This window comes from Leuresthes tenuis, unplaced genomic scaffold (assembly GCF_036924035.1).
Source record: "Leuresthes tenuis unplaced genomic scaffold, fLeuTen1.0.hap1 SCAF_14, whole genome shotgun sequence".
NCBI classification, from domain to species: domain Eukaryota; kingdom Metazoa; phylum Chordata; class Actinopteri; order Atheriniformes; family Atherinopsidae; genus Leuresthes; species Leuresthes tenuis.
Window position 1 is genome coordinate 20863620 of NW_027325368.1, and position 18193 is coordinate 20881812.

The following is an 18193-nucleotide window of genomic DNA, read 5'->3' on the forward strand; positions in this document are numbered from 1 at the left end:
CCCACAGGACCCAAAGGATCTATTACTAATGCCCTGGTACTAGATGCTCCAGGACACTCACAGACGTTCTTCGTCCCTGCCCTGACTGATCAAAGTTATTTTCGTGCCACAAGTGGATATGGTGGGTAGTCTAAATGTTATAATCCATCAGTGTTTATAAACATGTTGCGTGAAGACCACAAGGGCCAAGCAGTTTTTCAAACAGGTCAAAGACAAAGTTGTCTTGTGAAAAGAAGCACAGCAAATCTGCAAAGAAAGGACAAACCATCAAAACTCAAAGACCAGGCAAGAAGGGCAGTAATCAGGGGCTAAAAAATTTAACCCTGAAGAAGTTACAAAGTTCCCCTGCAGCAACAGGAGAGTCAGTCCATTGGACCATTATAAGCCACACACTCCACAAAGATGCTCTTGATGAAACAGTGGCTGATACCTCAAGAAATAAAATATAAAAAAATGTTTGGGAGTTCACTGAAAATGATTGCGTGGGCTTGTTTTGCAGTCACCTTGCAGGCATTGAGTCCACCATGAATTTTTCTGTATACCAAAGTATTCTGGAGTTACATATGAGGCCATCTGTCTGAAAGTGGGTTACGCAACAGGACAATGATCCCAAACAGCAGCAAATCTGCAACTGAATGTCTGAAAAAGAAAAGAATCAAGGGGTTGCAATGGTCCAGTCAAAGCAATGATGAAGTTAAGATTTCAGCCTGATTGAAATGCTGTGGTGGCACCTTAAGAGAGCTGTGCACGAACAACTGCCTGCAAACATTAATGAACTGAAGCAACATGGGAATGAAAGATGGGACAACATTCTTTCAACAACGTGGAAAACTGATTATGTCATACAGAAAAAGATTACCACAAGCTGCAGAAAATATAGGCGATTCTACAAAAGATTCATGGGGTATACCTGGTATTACACTCACTGCTTCTGCATTTTTGCTCAATAGAAAATTACACTTTGCAATTTGTGTGTTCTTGTGTAACTGAGTAAGGGACCAAATGATTTTTAACACGACATGTTAAACATGACTGTTGCTGACATTTATGCTTAACTGGTTTAGATGTCATTCTGCCACTTTTATTGGTACAAAGAACATATCAGTTAGTTAATGATTGCATAGTTTTGTTTTAGAAATATTTATGGGTTTATTTTAAACGTACACACACAACACAACACATACATTTGGCCAGATTCTCTGTTGCTGGCCTCGCACTTTGGCTGAGGAATGTGGTTTTGCAGGATATTGAAAGGTTGCAGTTCAGCTTGAATTCACTTGCCCTTGGCCTGACAGAAATGGCACTTTTTTCAGCCAAGTCTTGCCACGGGTTTCCACTCTTATTTCTTGTCGTCGTCACAGCCGGAAATATAACTTCAAGCGTCTGTCTTTCAGCATCAGAGCACGGGGGATCACATTTCACATGCCCCAACCTTTCATAATAAAGAGACAAGGAAGCTGTCCGTGGTGCTGAAATCACACTGTGAATTCACAGCTATTCAGCTGCGGAAATCACATTCAAAGTTAACTGTAACAATTGGTTTCACGTAGTGAGGAGACCTCGCAGTTAATGTTTTAGAAGTGAAGAAATAAAAATAAGGAGTACAAAGACTCAAAGACCCCACCACCCCTTTCTCACTCACACTCAGAGAGAAAGAGAAAGAGAGAGGGGGGACCGTTCAAGCAGGGATAATTAGAAGAGTGGGTCACTATTGGTGGATAGCATCCAACGAAGGCAGAGAAGAGTGGGAAACGAATCAAAGCCGCATAACAATATCAGAGTCGACCATCATCAGCGCTTGCAGCCTTGCCAGATGCAAGCAGTTTCCCTCCACTGTCCAATTACAATGGACGGGCTCAGTCTGCGTGGACTCTAAACCACTGCTCAGTCAGGAGCGAAAGGAGCATCTCCCCTCGGCGATTTCAAGTGGGACTCGTCATCTCCCCTCGTTATCATTTTCCTTTCAAGTCGCTCGAGCAAGTGGGGAGACTGCTGCGGAGATCGAGTCCGCGCACGTTAGGAAGCAGGTAGGTGGCGATTGTGTGTTTTCTGGAGGTAAAGGGGGGACGCGTGCGCTCCGGATAGTAACATTGAGGGTTGTCAATTACTGCGACCCCGTTTGACCGTTGGTAAATTTAATCCCTCAAGGCAACAACGGAATGTTTGTTTTCCTGGGATGTGTTTTTAAGGGTTCAAAACTGTCCAGTGGGCACTTTAGGAGATTACAGAGTGGGGCTGAAACAAAGGAGACGAGTTCTTTTTGTCACTGGAACAATCGCGTGATTGAAGTTGAAGTGAAATGAAAGGCCAAATGATAATTTATACTGAAATACTACGTTGAAAACCATATTGAAACGGTACACCTCTGTGTTTTGTCTTAGGAGTTACATTTGGTTACACATGTGGCTGTCAGTAGTAAAGTTATACAGAAATGGTTATTCAGATATTCGTGTATATATAACAATATAATAACAGTCTCCAGGTAATCTAACCAATATGATGTGAAGTCTCTGAATTAAACATGAAAATACCTCCGAATGTAATACAATGCAGTTAAACGCCTCACATTGAGAATTTCAGCAGCATATTGTATTGCATTTTATCCTTTTATGTTGATAGTTTCTAGCCTACACATGCGCCTGTATTCACATGTAAAGTAAACTATAATTTTTTAAGTATACTGGCACAGAGCTCTTACTAAAGTCTATTTGCTTATCATGCTCTCCCATATTTTGATGATGTCTTCTGTGTGCGTGAGATTGACAAAACCATTGTGCTGATATACCTAATAAAATCTCCAATAACTGTATCGAATTAAGCTTAAGAACACAACAAAATACGTCCTCCATTGGTATATTTTCAAACAGCTTCAATGAATTCTGTAACCATCATAAATGCTGGATCTGCTGCAGGGCTGTTTTATAAGACTGCATTAGGTTTGTCAAAGTTTACCCAATATATTGACAACTGGGTCGGTCACTTGGCCTCACTTTCGTGATATCTTGTCAAGGGTACTCCCCGTTTCTCTTCTTGACACATAATTTTGATAGATTATTCATTAGCAAAGCAAACAGGTCCAGGCAGAACTTTAGTTTTGAGTCATCATGCTGCCGCACTAAAACACTGAAAGTGCTATCTTGATCTTTAGAAAACATTTCAGTCACAGATTAAACATATTTTGCTGCAAAGTGGCTGTGTAACCAAATCACATTGAAATATGAAAGTGACACTGTTGTCATGGGGAAAATGATGTTTGACAGGATGCACACTGGGCACAGCACATAGCCCGTAAGAATCTGGCAGGGATATTACAGTGTCACTCTTGTTGCCAGGAGCGATATGCTATGATTAGGTTAGCACAAGCTCACTATTGAATATAATATGTCCCTACAGGAAGACCACCATTTTTTCTCACCCAGAATGTTCAGTATTGCTGTTTCTTCCTTAAATTAAGAGTTGTAGTGCACATCCCTCTGGTTAATTGCTATTCAGCACAGGAATCAGTGCAGAGCCAAGCAGTGGGCCAATAGATAGGACCTCGTTTGTTTAACTCCAAGGGTGGGGAATCTGTCTTGCATTGACAGATCCATATGGACAGGTTGACTTCTTAAGCCTGCAGAGATTTTTAATTTTTCATCGGCTACTGTCTGCCAGACAATCATGGCTGAGCTCTCACTATAGGCTGTAATTGTATTGCTGCCTCAATTCTGCCCTGACTCTGAGGAGATGGCAAAGATCAGATATGAGAAATGCACGAGGAAACAAGTAGAGAAAGAAAATGATTGTCTTACAGCTTCATTATTTGTTGTTTATATGAGACTGCGCATATAACTATGATATAGGCTTCATGCCTGAAGGTAATTTGACATGAGTCTGACATCTACTGACTCCAAGTGATAGAAGCTGTCACTTCCATGGCAACAAAGAAACATAATTTATGAGGATTCAGTGAATCTTACTGCAGACATCACTGCACACCCAATATTACAGAAAAGCAACCGAGTGGGATAATAAGCAATGATTATCAACACATCTTTTGAGTTCATTCTTGGATACACTTTCGCTTTTATCGCTGTTTGAGTAATACCTGCACGTTCAAGTGAACTGCCATCAAAAAGTAAACAAATGATATTCACAATTCAGATTCAGCCCAGTGGAACATCAGGGGGAAGCACATAAATGCAAAAGCTTAAAAGAAGACAGAGTAGAATAAAAAAGCCAGCCATGTGAATACTTTCTTTATTTGTATTTTTATAAAATTGAGAGACATAACAAACTGAAAGGAATTTTTGTCCTTCTAAATAGAAGACTATGTTGCTTCTCTACACCCATCCGCCAACCTGTCTGATCTAATTTATCCCTTACAATGTAAAACAGGCCTCCGCTGTGCAGCCGTCAAATGTGATTGGAGGACACGTGTACGTCAGTGACTTACAGTGATGGGCAAAGTAGAGGAGAGTGTTTGACCAGACTGGCAAAAACGGAGCAAAACTAAATGTAACAATCAAACCACCCGCTTTGATCAGGCATAATCCACTGACTTGTAAATTCTGCAGGCCGTCCAATGAGCCCTCTGTGAATAAAATTGCTCTGATCGATTGCATCGACCAACCTTGACTGTTCGAATGACAGTGTGTGAGAAACAGAGAAAGGCAGGAGAAAATTGACATTTGAAAAGGGATGACACAAGAGATTATCAGGAAACACTAGAGAAAGTGTCAGACAAATAGTATTGACTGCAAAGAGCAAGAAATGCTGACAGTTATATTTACAAAGGTGACATGGTTATGAAAATGCTGCCAACGTTTTCAACAGAGAAAAGAACATGGTGATTGATGGCTGATTCAACTTTACTTTACATTTCCTCATTCAAAATGTGTATAATTATCCACTTCAATCAGCAGTTTGACAATTTGTTTATTTGCTTGCCAAATGTCAGGTCAGCAGATTGAGACAATATTCATACTTGTTTTGGAAATATGAAACTGACAGCCAAGTTTAGCTTAGCTTAGCATAAATGCTGGAAATAGAAAACAAATTGCCTGTTTCTGTCAACCCCTTCTCTTCATCTCAGTGATAACACTCTATACAATTTGTTGCCCCTCCATAATGCCACAACATGTCAGTATTACACTTAATCATTATTAACCTTAGCCTCTAAAATGGTGTTGATCTTCTCATATAAGCAGGAAAGCCAAAGAATACACTTTCAAAATATCAAATAATTCCTCTTTTTTATGGCCAGGTTCTCATATACTGTTGAAAATACAAATGGATTTACTCCTAAATGTGCCAGTTGGAGGATATTACAATTATTGGAACAGACAATCGACCACATGTCCTGTATTTATGCCAAGCTAAGCTAACGTTAGCCTCTGAGGGCTGTTAATCATTTCATCCAAATGAAGTAAGATTTTTAAGCAAGAGAGCTTAAGAGATCTATTCCTAAACATCAATGTATTCATTTTATAGTTTTAGGTTATATTTTAGATAGGTTTACTTTTAAATGTGTCATTTACTGACAGTGGCTGGGACAGAGGAGGGATATCATCATCTCCTTGACACAGCCAGCACATGTTCCAATCGTTATGATATGCTGTGATTTAGCCTCTTGGAAGTTTTCGTCATCTCCTCCAAAAACCAGCAAAAAATATATTTGTCAAATATCAAACTACTTAACTAATAATCTTATGTCAAGTTATGATACAGACTGGTTTACTCCTGTTTAGTACCAGGATATACCACTGACTACTTGCATTTTCTAATATTTTGCATCATAATTATTTCCTGCAAATAACCAATATTTCACAATTTGTCAGCCCCAAAGTTCTCAACTAACAAGGCTGTTAACAAATTATAGCATCTAAATCGTCTTTCGAGTGGATTAGCAAAGATTTGTACCCAAAGTAGACAACAGTACTCCTTTCAACATTAATGATTGTTTAACATTAATTAAACAATCAATGACAGCCTCTAACCACCATTTTGGTGTTTGTGTTGCTTTGTATCATGAGGACCGAAGTTAATTATTTTCTTGTGCAACTAGTTATAATTCTGTGGAATGTTAGCAAACCGAAAACAGTGCATTAGATGTGAACAGTGTGTATGTGTGCCTTGTATCCAGGCATTTAGTAAGGAGGCTGGCAGCTATTTGACAAATTGTTTATAGAGGCTGTCGTATTAGAATGTGCCATTCTATCATTTTTGCATGAATTCAATATGGATGAATGTGTTTGCCTCTGAAAGCAGTGGATTTTCTTTTTCCCTGCATAATGCTTTTTTGTTGTTTGGAAGTAATTTTTTACAAAGCTTTTGTTTTGTTGCTTCTGTTTCATCATGCAGATGAAGCACTGGCTTTAGAAGAAAGGAAGCACAGAGTTCAAGAAAAAAAAAATCAGTGGGCTTAAATAAGGTTTAAAATCTTCTTTTAAGCTTTGAGCAATCACAATGGTGATGTTACAATCACCCTGTCAGAGTCGCGAGAGCAGAAAAATAAATCTTGTGTGGAGAATGGACACTGATTATGCAGCCATGCGGTTGCCATTGTGCTTTTGGCTCTCAATTATCAGTCGCCGAATCAAATTGACTTGTGAGAATTTCCACAGAAAAATTTTACACGTGAGGAGACGAGGCATGCTTATTTTTCTATTTCATTCCACTTGTAGCAGGAGCTACTGTGCTGCTGCTCGCTACCACCGCTGCTACAGTGTGTAAAGCATCACATCACTTGCTGTGGTTTATTTGAGCCTCTGCGCATTCACATCAATGACTTTTGAGGGTTTTTTGAGGCCAGCTTGCACCTCCAACTGTCTCTATTCGTCACAGGAGTATATCATGTGGACTCTTTAAAGGAAGAAAAAAAAAATTATTAACTTTTTCTGAGTATGTGGAGGCGGACGGAGGGTTTTGGTCTAAATGTTCCTCTGGGAGCAGCGGCAGAGTGTTTCTGCTGCTCAGAGGGTGATTCTGCTTGAGGCAGTCTGACAGTGAGCTAGAGACACACATGCACCTACACAGAGACACAAAACACACACACACACAAGTGCTCCAGCAATAAGAAGCGGGCACTCATTTACTCTGTTTTTTCTCAACATACACATTCACAAATGCCAACCCCTAACCCCCCTCCTATCTGCTTTCACGGTAAAAATCAATGGCTGTAGAAGCCAAACTGGGCAGAGCAGTCGTTGAAAAATAAAGAAATCAATTCAGACTTATTAAATGAACGGAGCTTCCTTTACTATTGACACAAAAATACGTGTCAGGGCTTCTATCTGAGTTGATCTGCGCTTATAAATGATGGTGACTGCTGCTTGTTGTGGGAAGGATGTGCAAGGGATTAAGCATCTATGCGTGTCTTCCTGTGTGTGTGTGTGTGTGTGTGTGTGTCTGACTGTTGGTGGCCTGTGTTTGTGCCAAACTGCTACTTTGTAGGCGTGCCCTGCATGAGAATGAGCGAGTGTATTTGTGCAGTTTTGTGACAGCCTCTCAGAGACGACGTGTTGCTCTTGGGTTAGTGGCTCGGCCTCAGTCTATTTGTGGACAAAAGGATGCTCTAAGACAAATGATTTAGCACCTGTCAGTCAGAGCAGAAGGACGAGAGATGAGAAAAGCGAGAGGTCAGAGACTCAGGCAGAAAAAAATGATTGAGTCTTTCAGAGAAACCCGTGAAGGGAACAAGTGAGGAAAGAGGGAGAGAGAGGGAAGGAGAGGAAAAAGTCAAAGCCGAAGAAAACTGAAAAAAGTTGGACTAAAAGAGAATTTACTATTTAGCTTTGGGTCATCAGATAGCTCAAGTGCCTGTGAGCAATTTTCCCTGGGAGATGACAGCTCCTATTTCTGCAGAGTTGTTTGCTTAACACCAGCTCATGGGAGCCGTGGCTGGCCTTCGGTGCCATGCGAGCAGACCTTCCCTCATCACAAGAGTTACCATAACAACAGATGAGGTCGACCTGCACCAGTGGCAGCACAGGGAGGTGAACTTTGTCGCTGCCTGCAGCGCCTCAGCTGCCTGCAGCGCCTCAGCTGCCTGCTGCTCCTCCGACACGTCAACACCTACCGCCTCTGGAAAAGCATTGCAGCACATTTTCTTTGCGGTGACCGTTTGGCCAGCGAGGCCGGGATATCTGAGATTGAGATTTGTTTGGGCTGTAAAAAAAAAGGCACTCTGTCAGGAACAAATCAAACATTGTCATCTCAAAAACGGCCAAATCAGCAAAGTCCAAGCTGATCTGGAGTGAAGTGTAGAATAATATTTGAGGAGATGTTTGCAGATGCGTGTCAGGGTTTAGGGTGAATGTTGAAAAGGCTTTGTGTGACTTGCGGTTTTATTAGATTCCCTTTGGCATTTGCTGACTGACATCTGCCACGACAGGCTTTTGCAGCAGGTCTCCTTAGATAGTCAGATCTAAGTCCACTTCATCTAAGTTTCACATTATTCACGCAGTCAAAGATATATGGCTGACCTTGTTTCTCTTAATTCGATTTTTTTTCTAATGTTGAACAAAGCAGTTCCCTCTATGAAAATGTCGACAGCGCTAAGAGCGGCTTAACTAACAAGCATCTGATTGTGCAGATTACACATGTTCCACAGAGGATTACTCAGACTGAAATGAACAAATTGACCTCTTACAACTGAAATCTCACATCAGCATGACAAAAGAGTCAGGTGAAGGCTTTTTATCTGTTCTTTTAGTGCCTGTGTTGTATTGTAAAACAGTTGTGAGCAGCAATATTTCAAGAGCCCTGTTGTGGTTTCATTATTTGTCACCATTTTCTTTCAAATTGCAGACCTTGATGGAATGTTCTCTTGCCTCAAACATTGTATGTGCAACAATATTGTCAAACAAGGGCTTTTTTTGGTATTCTTTTAAACAAAGGAGCTTCGTAATGAGCAGAGAAATGTGTTTTTCTCTACCTGACCGGTTGTCATTTGCATTGATGGGCTCATATCCTCACAGCAAATATCAGACTGTGCATCCTGTTCTGTGTGTATTCTTAGCCTCTGGCACACCGAGTGTCTCCCACTCTGGTTCCATTTTGACACGTTTTGAGCGATTCAAGGCTATTTAGAACTCATCTCACGGTGAAAAGTAACAAAAGCTCAATGACAAACCAAGGCCTTACTCAAAATTCAATTTTTGCGCTTTCTGTCCGCTAACAATAGAAACGCATGATTTCTCTCCATGCTTGCGAGCTCTAGAGAGGACATGGCATACTTCTGTTAATAAGTGTCTCTGTTTTTTTTTTGTTTTTTTTTCTGAAAGACTATGATTGAAAAGCTTATGTAGGTCACATTGTATTAATCTGGCTGGCTATCCTCATGTGCTCTAAACCACACATGCAATATTAAAATCCAGTTCATTGCTCATTGGCTTAATAATGCGATGTGGCTGCACTGGGAATTACTTCTCAGCTACTGAAATAGTGATCCAAGTGGTTTTTCCACTTGTGTATTAAATTACCGGTTTGGATTAAAACATTACAAATGGGACATGCTCAATATGAGTCCATGGGAGCAGCTTTTACACTAAATATTTATCAGTCACAGTTTATTTCAGACCCAGGGCCTTTTCATCACTCTCTGCTTTAATGAGATCTGTGCACTACCCTGTAATTAATAAACGAGATGATTGTCAAATCATTCAGAGATAGCTGTAAACGCTATCAGTTATCTGTGTGGGTGACTCTGCAATCAAAAGCAAACTAGAAAATTCGCATGTAAGACAGGCTTAATGGGATGGAGAAACAGGGCCCGGGTGCACATGAATGTTTTATAATGCAAGGCTTTCGATTGGATCAATGAGACGTCTGCTGCTCTGAATAAAGACGCTTCTGTAGGCAGGTGGTACAGGATATCTACCTCCTGTCAGTGGAGCAGAATGACTGACCCAGTGTGACATTTCAACATGTATTACGTCCCCAACTGCGTAGTATCTTCATGTGATCTGCCCCTTAGGAAGGATTGTGAAAGCTGTTGGGCTACATGGTATTGGGCAGGCAGTATGAGGCCGTTTTTGACGTGTGCAGTCAGGCAGAACGATAAATCCCTTCTGGGCAGCAAAGAACTAAAGAAAAAGTGCATGGACGACTTGCTCAGTGACAGGTTTATATGAAAGACAGATATTGCTGTTTGGTGCTGATGGTTTTCATCAGATCATTAGAGTTGTTACCACTAGAGATTTGCTTTTAAGAGGTGAAGGTGGTTTCTGAGATTCCTCGCTTCAAAACAGAGTCTCTCTTTCTTGGCTGCACAATTGTAATATGTGTGCGTTTATTAGACAAAGACAGAGAGAGAACCACAGAGAGAGTATAAATGTGTTTGTGCATGCATTAAACAGACAAGCGAGAGGTCCTCGAGGCAACCTGCACATCTTTTATCACATCTTTAATTAATTGAAGCCCATAATAGAAGCTGCTGCAGTTCCACAGAATAGACACAGTTGAATAGTAATCAGGTAAGAAGGAAGAGATATGCTCATGCTTTGTTTTTGTAGATCCTCCTTTGCTATTTCACAATCATCTGCTTATTCAACACATATGCAGCTAATGCCAGTCTCTGCTTTGAGGATTAAAATACATTACAGTAGAGGAAAACATGTTTGTTGTTGTGCAACTGAAGTGAACAACTGACGCTTGCTTTTCTCTCCCGCTCCACCTTCTCCCACCAGGTTTTGTCTCCAAAGGCATTCCGCAAAACCATCATGGGCCTGTTGTGGTTCTCCAGATTCATCCCGATCATCTTGGCACTCATCCCACAATGGTCCCTAGGCTGTCCCTCCGGATGTCGCTGCTACAGCCTCACAGTGGAGTGCGGCTCACTTGGGATCAAAGAAATCCCACAAGGTGTCCCTTCCATCACCGAGGTCAGTTGGCCAATCGACAAAAAGTTAGGGCACTTGCTGTCAGTGCATTGCACTGACCCGTCCTCCCTGCATCAGCGGTTTCCAGTTGACTTCCCCTGTGATCCATTCTTATTACACTGAAATGATTGTGGTTAATCAATTCGCTGTGACCCTCTTTGATGTAAGCCTGAGGGAGGGGCTGCGCTGCTGGCTGTGTAATTATTCATTCTTCTTCAGAAAGTGACTCCCTCACACCCCCCGATCATCTGTTGAGAAGATGTTTAACATTACACCTTCGTTTCCTCTCGGGTTCAGGCCCTCCAACATTACCGCAGCTCATGAATATTAATGAAAAGCAAGTCCCGCATAAATTGTTCCATTAACCTCAATCAGCAGGTCTATCTCGTCAATCATACCTTACCTCGATTCATGATGAAGGCACATTAGTGCCAAGCAGGCAGGCAGCCGTGCATCGTGGATCGCAAATACAAGGCACTTATCATACAGGTCTAATCAATCAAATTTTTCCATAGTTTTCTAAAAAGTTTGAAAAGAGAACCACAGAACTAGAAAAAATGTTATCATTGTCATATTCCTAAAGTATCTCATTCCACTTTGTTTGCACTGCCTGCTCTAATGTTTAAAGATCTGCACACCTTGAGGTAGCCTTCAAGGTGGACCCGTTTCAAATGTAATTACTATTTAAGGTTTTTTTATCTAGTGAGTTTAACAAATCGACACTCACTTTCTTTTGCATTCATGCTCTGTTTCTGTAATGCAAATCTTTTTGTGATAGCACCACTAATTTCATTCACCCTGTCCTCCACAAAGACGATCTTCCTCCAGGACAATGCTATAGTGCAGATCCGTCTTCAGGACCTTACTCACCTCAGAAGCCTCCATTATCTATACCTCCAGAACAACAGCATCTCTGCCCTGGAGCCTGGGGCTTTTCTCAACCAGGGGCAGCTGCTGGAGCTGGCACTCAATGGTAATCTCATCCACCTGGTCACTGCTGACATGTTTCGGGGTCTGGAGCACCTCCGGATTCTCTACCTTGCCAGCAACCAGATCACCCGGGTCCAGGATCACACCTTCAGGGGACTGCAGGTTGGATTACACTTTGATTTTAGAGCCCTAAAAACCTGTAGGATGATGCTGTACTCCCAAATACAAACACATGGGTTGTCTGTTCATGTTGGCCAAACGACCTGTAATTAGGTTTGAAAAATATTTGACGTCCAGTGTTTTTTTTTAAAAGTTTTGAATATCTTTCTCGAACTAATTAGATATTATTGCCTAAAACCAACCAGGAAGTGTGACAATGTCATTGGAGAATCTTGAGTTTACATTTAACTGAAGAAACTGGTAAAAAGGTGTCCATAAAGGTGACATTTGCAATGTATTTTTGCCTTGATTATGATTATTATCTAAACCTAACCAAGTAGTTTTGATTTCTAATAACCAGGCTTAACTCAACAAGGAAGCTCAATTGTGGAAATGTTCATATGAGTCACATTTCCCATTTACTGATTGTTGAGACAATAATTCACAGGCGGCCATTACAGGTCATATAGAAGAATATGAACAAACAAACTATATTTAAATTTTGACTGAAAGACTTGTAGAACTTTGCTGTAAATGTTTAATGTGTCTGCAGCGCCTGCAGGAGCTTCACCTGCAGGAAAACAGCATAGAGTTGCTAGCGGAGCATGCTCTGTCGGGGTTGTCATCTTTGGCCCTGCTGGACCTCAGCAAGAATCACCTCCGCACGCTGGGAGCTTCGTTCCTCAAACCCCTTGTCAGCCTGCAGGTGCTCCGTGTCACAGGTAGGCAGAATTGATAGATCGTGTGATATATTATGGTAATATGACGCAACCCTTTAGAGCTCATTTTAATCAAGTGTCTTGAAAAAATCTTTCAAGTCAATTCTGAGGGGTTGACACTGCTCCAATAATTCATTAACTTTTCCTGTCAAAATTTCCGCTGCTAACCACAAGAGAAAGACTTGTTACATAACATGAAGTGCCCTGAGGCACAGATTACTCATGGAACGATTTCACTCAACCAAAGATCTACTAATAAAAAAGGAAGTACTCAAAGACACTATTTTAAAGTGCATAGTGAAGAAACAGCCAATTAAGGGGCCAGTGTATGCTTATCTTTAGCAACCCTTCCTCCTACACCTTTATCTCATCAGACCAACTCTCTCTGTAACCAACAATGTGACACTCACATGTACTTTTTACAGTAATTGGCCAGCTGTGCTCAGGAGCTCAGGACTGAATCTTTCTTTCCACCTTTTGGGTCTTTATACAACTAGTTATGACACTTCTCACTTGGCAGCTGTCTTTTCAGTCTGTCTAAGAGTGTGGTTTTTGCAAGGACTATTTTGAACTTCAATATAATCGAGCAACCTGTTCAAGTAGTTGTGAAGGAACATACTGTGCTATGCACAAGCCACCCCTGATTTCTTTGCATTTTGCCATGGAGGAGCCAGAATTTCATCCATTTTTTAAAAGTACAGCTTCAGGTAGAGTTATCTAGGCTTTCTGAAATTCTTGCAAGGTTTTCTTCTGGACATTGTCTGCTTTTTTCTTCACTTTTCAATCCAGTTCTTGTATCAGCCCCTATTTGGTTTGTTCAACCACTTAGAACTGACATATTAATCATAAAGAATGAAAAAGGATCCTTACTCAAAGGCTAGACCGCATTTAACGGAGAACCTGGAAAACAACTCATTTTAAAAGCAATGTATGATGAAAAAAAGATGAGCTTTTTTCTGTTCTTGAGTGTACATATTTATGTGCCTCTTCTGTTTCTTTCTCACATTCCATCTGCTAGAACAATGAAGCCAGCTTCGCACGACAATGATCTGTTGTCAGCTTTACTGAACAGCACGTCTCTTCCATCAAACCTAGCCTCAGAGGATAGACTGTTAGAACCCTTATATAAACTTTATATTAGAGGGAAATATACCACCTGTTCGTCATATTGTTTTAACAACTTGGGCCATTATGCCTCAAATAGGAATGAGTACCAGCTCTTTGTGGCCGAACTTCAAACAAGGGGAATGCGTGTATTTGACAAATAATTTGGCTGTGGGTTTTTTTTGTTTTTGGTCATTTGATTAGCTATTGCTAATAACGTAGCTAATAAAGTTGATATACAAATTTCCAGAGAATTATTTCTGAAAGAATATTGTTGTCACACTATTACTTTGTTGAATAAATAGATGCTACATAGTTAAACAGTTTTGTTCTGTAATTTGGACAACCTGCGTGTATAACATGTATGATAATGTTGAACGAAGCTCTCAGTATTCCAAAAACACAGCGCGATGTTACACGGCCCAGTCCTCTGGCCACTCTACACCGAACACTACGTCCTGCAGTGAGTGTGTAGCAGATGTAGTTTACTCATTGATTTTTCTTAAAGATAGAGGCTTCCAAGTACAATTATTCAATCATGTTAATGATGAGAAAGGCTTCATTACTGGCACTGATAACTCACACCAGTGATGCAGGATCAGTAAAGTAATGCTATATAATATACTATATATAGGATATTATGTCTATATAAAGATGAAGATTTTGAGTGTTATTGTTGTAAATGAAGGAGTAGCTACATTATGTGTGCATTTATTGCATTAAATTGCAAAGCAGAGGCTAGGTTTTGAGTCGGTTCTATAGCCAGCAAGACTAAAATGTAAAATGTGTCTTCAGCCACTTTAGAAACATACAAAAACTATCCATTTACTAACTGTCCTGTTGAAACCGTTATGGTCACATAGAAGAAGATCCTTCTTCTTCAGGGTCTGACTCCAGTTTTAAATCTGTAGGATTTCTGTCAGAGAAGGTTGAACTGTCTGGTGAATTTAGTTTCTCCCTGGCTTTGCTCAGCAGCTGCCATGGTAGGAGGAAGCATCTCAAGAGAAGCGCAACTCCAGGGAGAAGGGGTCCTCCACTCCCCACCCTTAAAACAGCCTGGTCTTAGAAATGTTGTTGCAGAAGGTGTTGGAAGATAGCTGTGGTGCTTAAGCCAAGTGATATTTATTTGTACCAAAGCGTGCCTCATACATTTTAACAGGACCTCAGGAAATTGTGACAGCATATTTTTTTTAAAAAAGGACATAATCTCTCTTTCACATAGTCTCTTAGACACAGAGAGCCATCATTTGTTCCCATTTCTTTAGTTGTAGCTATGAAATATATGAAATATATATATATATATATATATATATATATACACATATACACACCACTGCACCTAAATGAGGGGCTACTCTTTTGCATGATACTGTACCTTGGTACAGATCTTTGGCATACAATCAACTTAAGTACCATTCGTGGCTTTAAAACTACTTTTGGCTGAACCAATTTTTCTTTCGGCCTGTATTCCTCTCTTGCAGAGAACCCATGGCGCTGCGACTGCGCTCTTGGCTGGCTTAGAACCTGGATCAGTGAGGATGGACAGCGACTCTTGAGTTCTGCAGAGCAGCGTCGGCTGATGTGCTCAGAACCCCCTCGCCTTTCCCACCTCAGCCTGGTGGAGGTGGCTCCCAACAGTCTTGTGTGCATCCCTCCTGTGGTGCAATTGGAGCCCAGCCACCTGACTGTCCGACTCGGAGAGAGCCTCCGAGTCTCTTGCCAGGCCTCGGGATACCCTCAGCCTCAGGTGACGTGGAAGAAAGCCTCCCATGGTAAGGCCCAGTTATCGCCCCGAGGTCTTTTCCAAGAGCTAGGACCCAACGGAGAGCTATTCAAGCCTGGAGCTGGAGGAGTGGTGACAGCTTTGCCCAGCAGTGGAGGAATCAAGGTGGGAGGTGTCAGAGGGATCCATGGGCTTGTGCGTGGGGCTGAGGAAGGTGGTGAGAGGGACAGCTTTGATCCAGACATGGGCAGTGGAATGCTGTTCCTCAGTAATGTGACTGTTGCACATGCTGGGCGTTATGAATGCGAGGCTTGGAACCCAGGTGGTGTAGCTAAAGTCACTTTTCACCTGGCTGTCAACATGTCTTCTTCTTCATATTCATCCCAGCTATGGCCTCGTTTAAATACACACTCCTTTGTTTCCTCTTCGTCCAGCTCTTTCTATCAGCCAGAAGTTTTGGATGTCAGCCAAGAGCCATTGTATGAGCAGGATAGCATGGACTTCAATGCTTTGGGCCCTGCCACGCAGACTGCTATAGCTATTGGCATCTCCTTGCTGGCACTCACTGCTGTTCTCCTCTTGATTATGATCTACACTCGTCACCAGCAGTACCGGAAAGAGGACAGTGACTCCTATTGCACCAGCAAGGAGGAGAGCATTCTCTATGTGAATGATTACTCAGATGGGCCCACCACCTTTGCACAGCTGGAAGAGTATCGTGATGATCATGGCCACGAGATGTACGTACTCAACCGGGCCAAACCCGTCATGGGCTCCACCTCATCCAGGTGTCCTATAATGAGCGGGTTTGTCCAACAGAAGGGTATGAAGGAAGCGCTCCTCAACCACGAAGTTGTGCAGACACTGACAAGATCAGCAGGATTAGGGCTTCTCAGAAACCCTGCAGAAGGTGGCGAGGGACCCCTAACAACGGATCCAGAGGAGCTCTTCCTCAGTCAGAGTCTTCTTTTTGGATCACAAGTTGCCTACGAGATTCACTGCTAAGGCATTCTTATTGTGTTCTAACATAAAATGAAAGTTAATGAACTTCTTTAACGATATCAAAGAAATCATTGTGGTGCAGTGAGTTAATGTATTTGATTATTCTCTGGTGTTCAAAAGAGGAAAGTGTCAGTGGTTTCTTAGGAAACTCGGACGACATGTGACCTTCCAGAGATTGTTCTCAGATGAATTAAATGACCTTAAGATGTGTCAAGGAGCTGGACAGTGAAAAATACATGGAAAGTAACAAATGAACCATATTTTTCTGTCATCAGATGAACCCTTTAAAGATAATGATAAGTATCTAACCCCATCGAGAAATAATTGATATCACAATTAAACTAAATCCTCGTAGAAGAGGCTTAAAAGTTCATTGGATAGTAAGTGATTGATTTTTGTAAAGATTGTATTTCTTTACGTTCAATTTACAGTGTTTTGTCTCCGTTTTGTGTAAATATGATGAAGCTCATTTTCACTGTGAAGCTATTTTGTGGACCTTGTTGCAGATTAGAATTAGAGCAACGGCAACCCTCTCACTGAAACTGCATTACCATACCATATGTGTGAGTGGGTGTGGGTGGGTGGACTTGATTAAAAAGGTCAAATCTGAATGTGGAAACAAGCCCTTTTTTTAAATGTCTGCACATACCGTCACAATCTTTATCATCAACATTTAATGTATTTTCTTACATTTATTGTAACACCAGAACAAGCAGTTGATTTTCTGACGTTGAACACTTTCGGAAGGCTTGAGGTGAAAAATGCTTGAGGTGAAATAAAACGAAAGACAACACTTTTAAAAAAATGTAATGAGAGAGAAAGTAAGCGTTTCACAGAACAACAATAAAACCAACTAAAGACAACGTTTCAGAAGAAACTACACCAAAACAAAAGGAGAGCATAATGTTTAAAAATGCGCACACCAAAACAGAAAATAACATTTCAGAAAACAAACACGTGAGAGGAAACACCGTGTTTAGTCTTTTCAGCTTTGTGGTTATTTCCTCAAATTTAGCTTCAAACATCTACATTTTTGTATTGGTTTTGGTTTTGTCTTGTTGTGTTTTGCACCTCAGGGCCACAGTAAAGATATTATCTGGAAGAAATTGTTCTGCCAACAGTAGACCGTAACAACCATTAGTCGGTGAATATTGTACATTTTGTCTTCAGTTTCTACACAATAAAATGTATTTTAAAAACTGCCGGTGTCTTATTCTGCCAAGGTCACCTGGATGAGACTGTTATGTCTGTTTCTGTAGTGTAATTTCTTTTCTATAGAATTACTCTCTTTTTTCCTCCTTATCTTCCCTTTCAATTCATGAGACGCAGCAGGTCTGAGTGGAAAATATGTTTTTTTACAGTCTGGCTTTCAATCACTGTGTAAGTCTGTGAGAGGTCCACAGTTCAGAGACCTTTTATTCTTTCCCTTTGCTGCTAAGTATCAGGTGTGCTTTCAGAGCTACTATGATAAAGACATGCTATCGAAAATGGGCTTTGCGAAGACAAATAATCAGTTTTTTACTCAAACGCTGAGAGCCATATTGATTGCGAGTCAAAAGCTTGTCGGTATTTTTTTTTCAAAAAAGTCCTCTGTCAATAATTTACACTAAACACTGTCGGACTCGAAGCATGTATTGTGGAGTAAAGTTCATGAACTTGCCTATTTGTACAGACTGTCAATTCAACAGTTATAT

General features: G+C 41.0%; 1 protein-coding gene across 1 annotated transcript; it reads left to right on the plus strand.

The window, feature by feature from the left end:
* Window positions 1–1947: 1947 nt before the first annotated feature.
* Window positions 1948–17640, plus strand: lrrc24 (leucine rich repeat containing 24). The gene is made up of 5 exons (XM_072363849.1): window positions 1948–2027; window positions 10671–10865; window positions 11676–11954; window positions 12505–12673; window positions 15256–17640. The coding sequence occupies exons 2-5, from the start codon at window positions 10704–10706 to the stop codon at window positions 16500–16502; spliced, it is 1857 nt and encodes a 618-aa protein (XP_072219950.1). The 5' UTR covers window positions 1948–2027; window positions 10671–10703; the 3' UTR covers window positions 16503–17640.
* The last annotated feature ends 553 nt before the right edge of the window (window positions 17641–18193 follow it).

What these genes read in the sequence shown, in the direction of transcription:
- lrrc24 (XM_072363849.1), top strand. Translation starts at nt 10,704, where the DNA reads ATGGGCCTGTTGTGGTTCTCCAGATTCATCCCGATCATCTTGGCACTC. An exon ending in GTGTCCCTTCCATCACCGAG is followed by an intron (nt 10,866 to 11,675) that starts GTCAGTTGGCCA and finishes TCCTCCACAAAG; the next exon opens with ACGATCTTCCTCCAGGACAA. An exon ending in GCAGGTGCTCCGTGTCACAG is followed by an intron (nt 12,674 to 15,255) that starts GTAGGCAGAATT and finishes CCTCTCTTGCAG; the next exon opens with AGAACCCATGGCGCTGCGAC.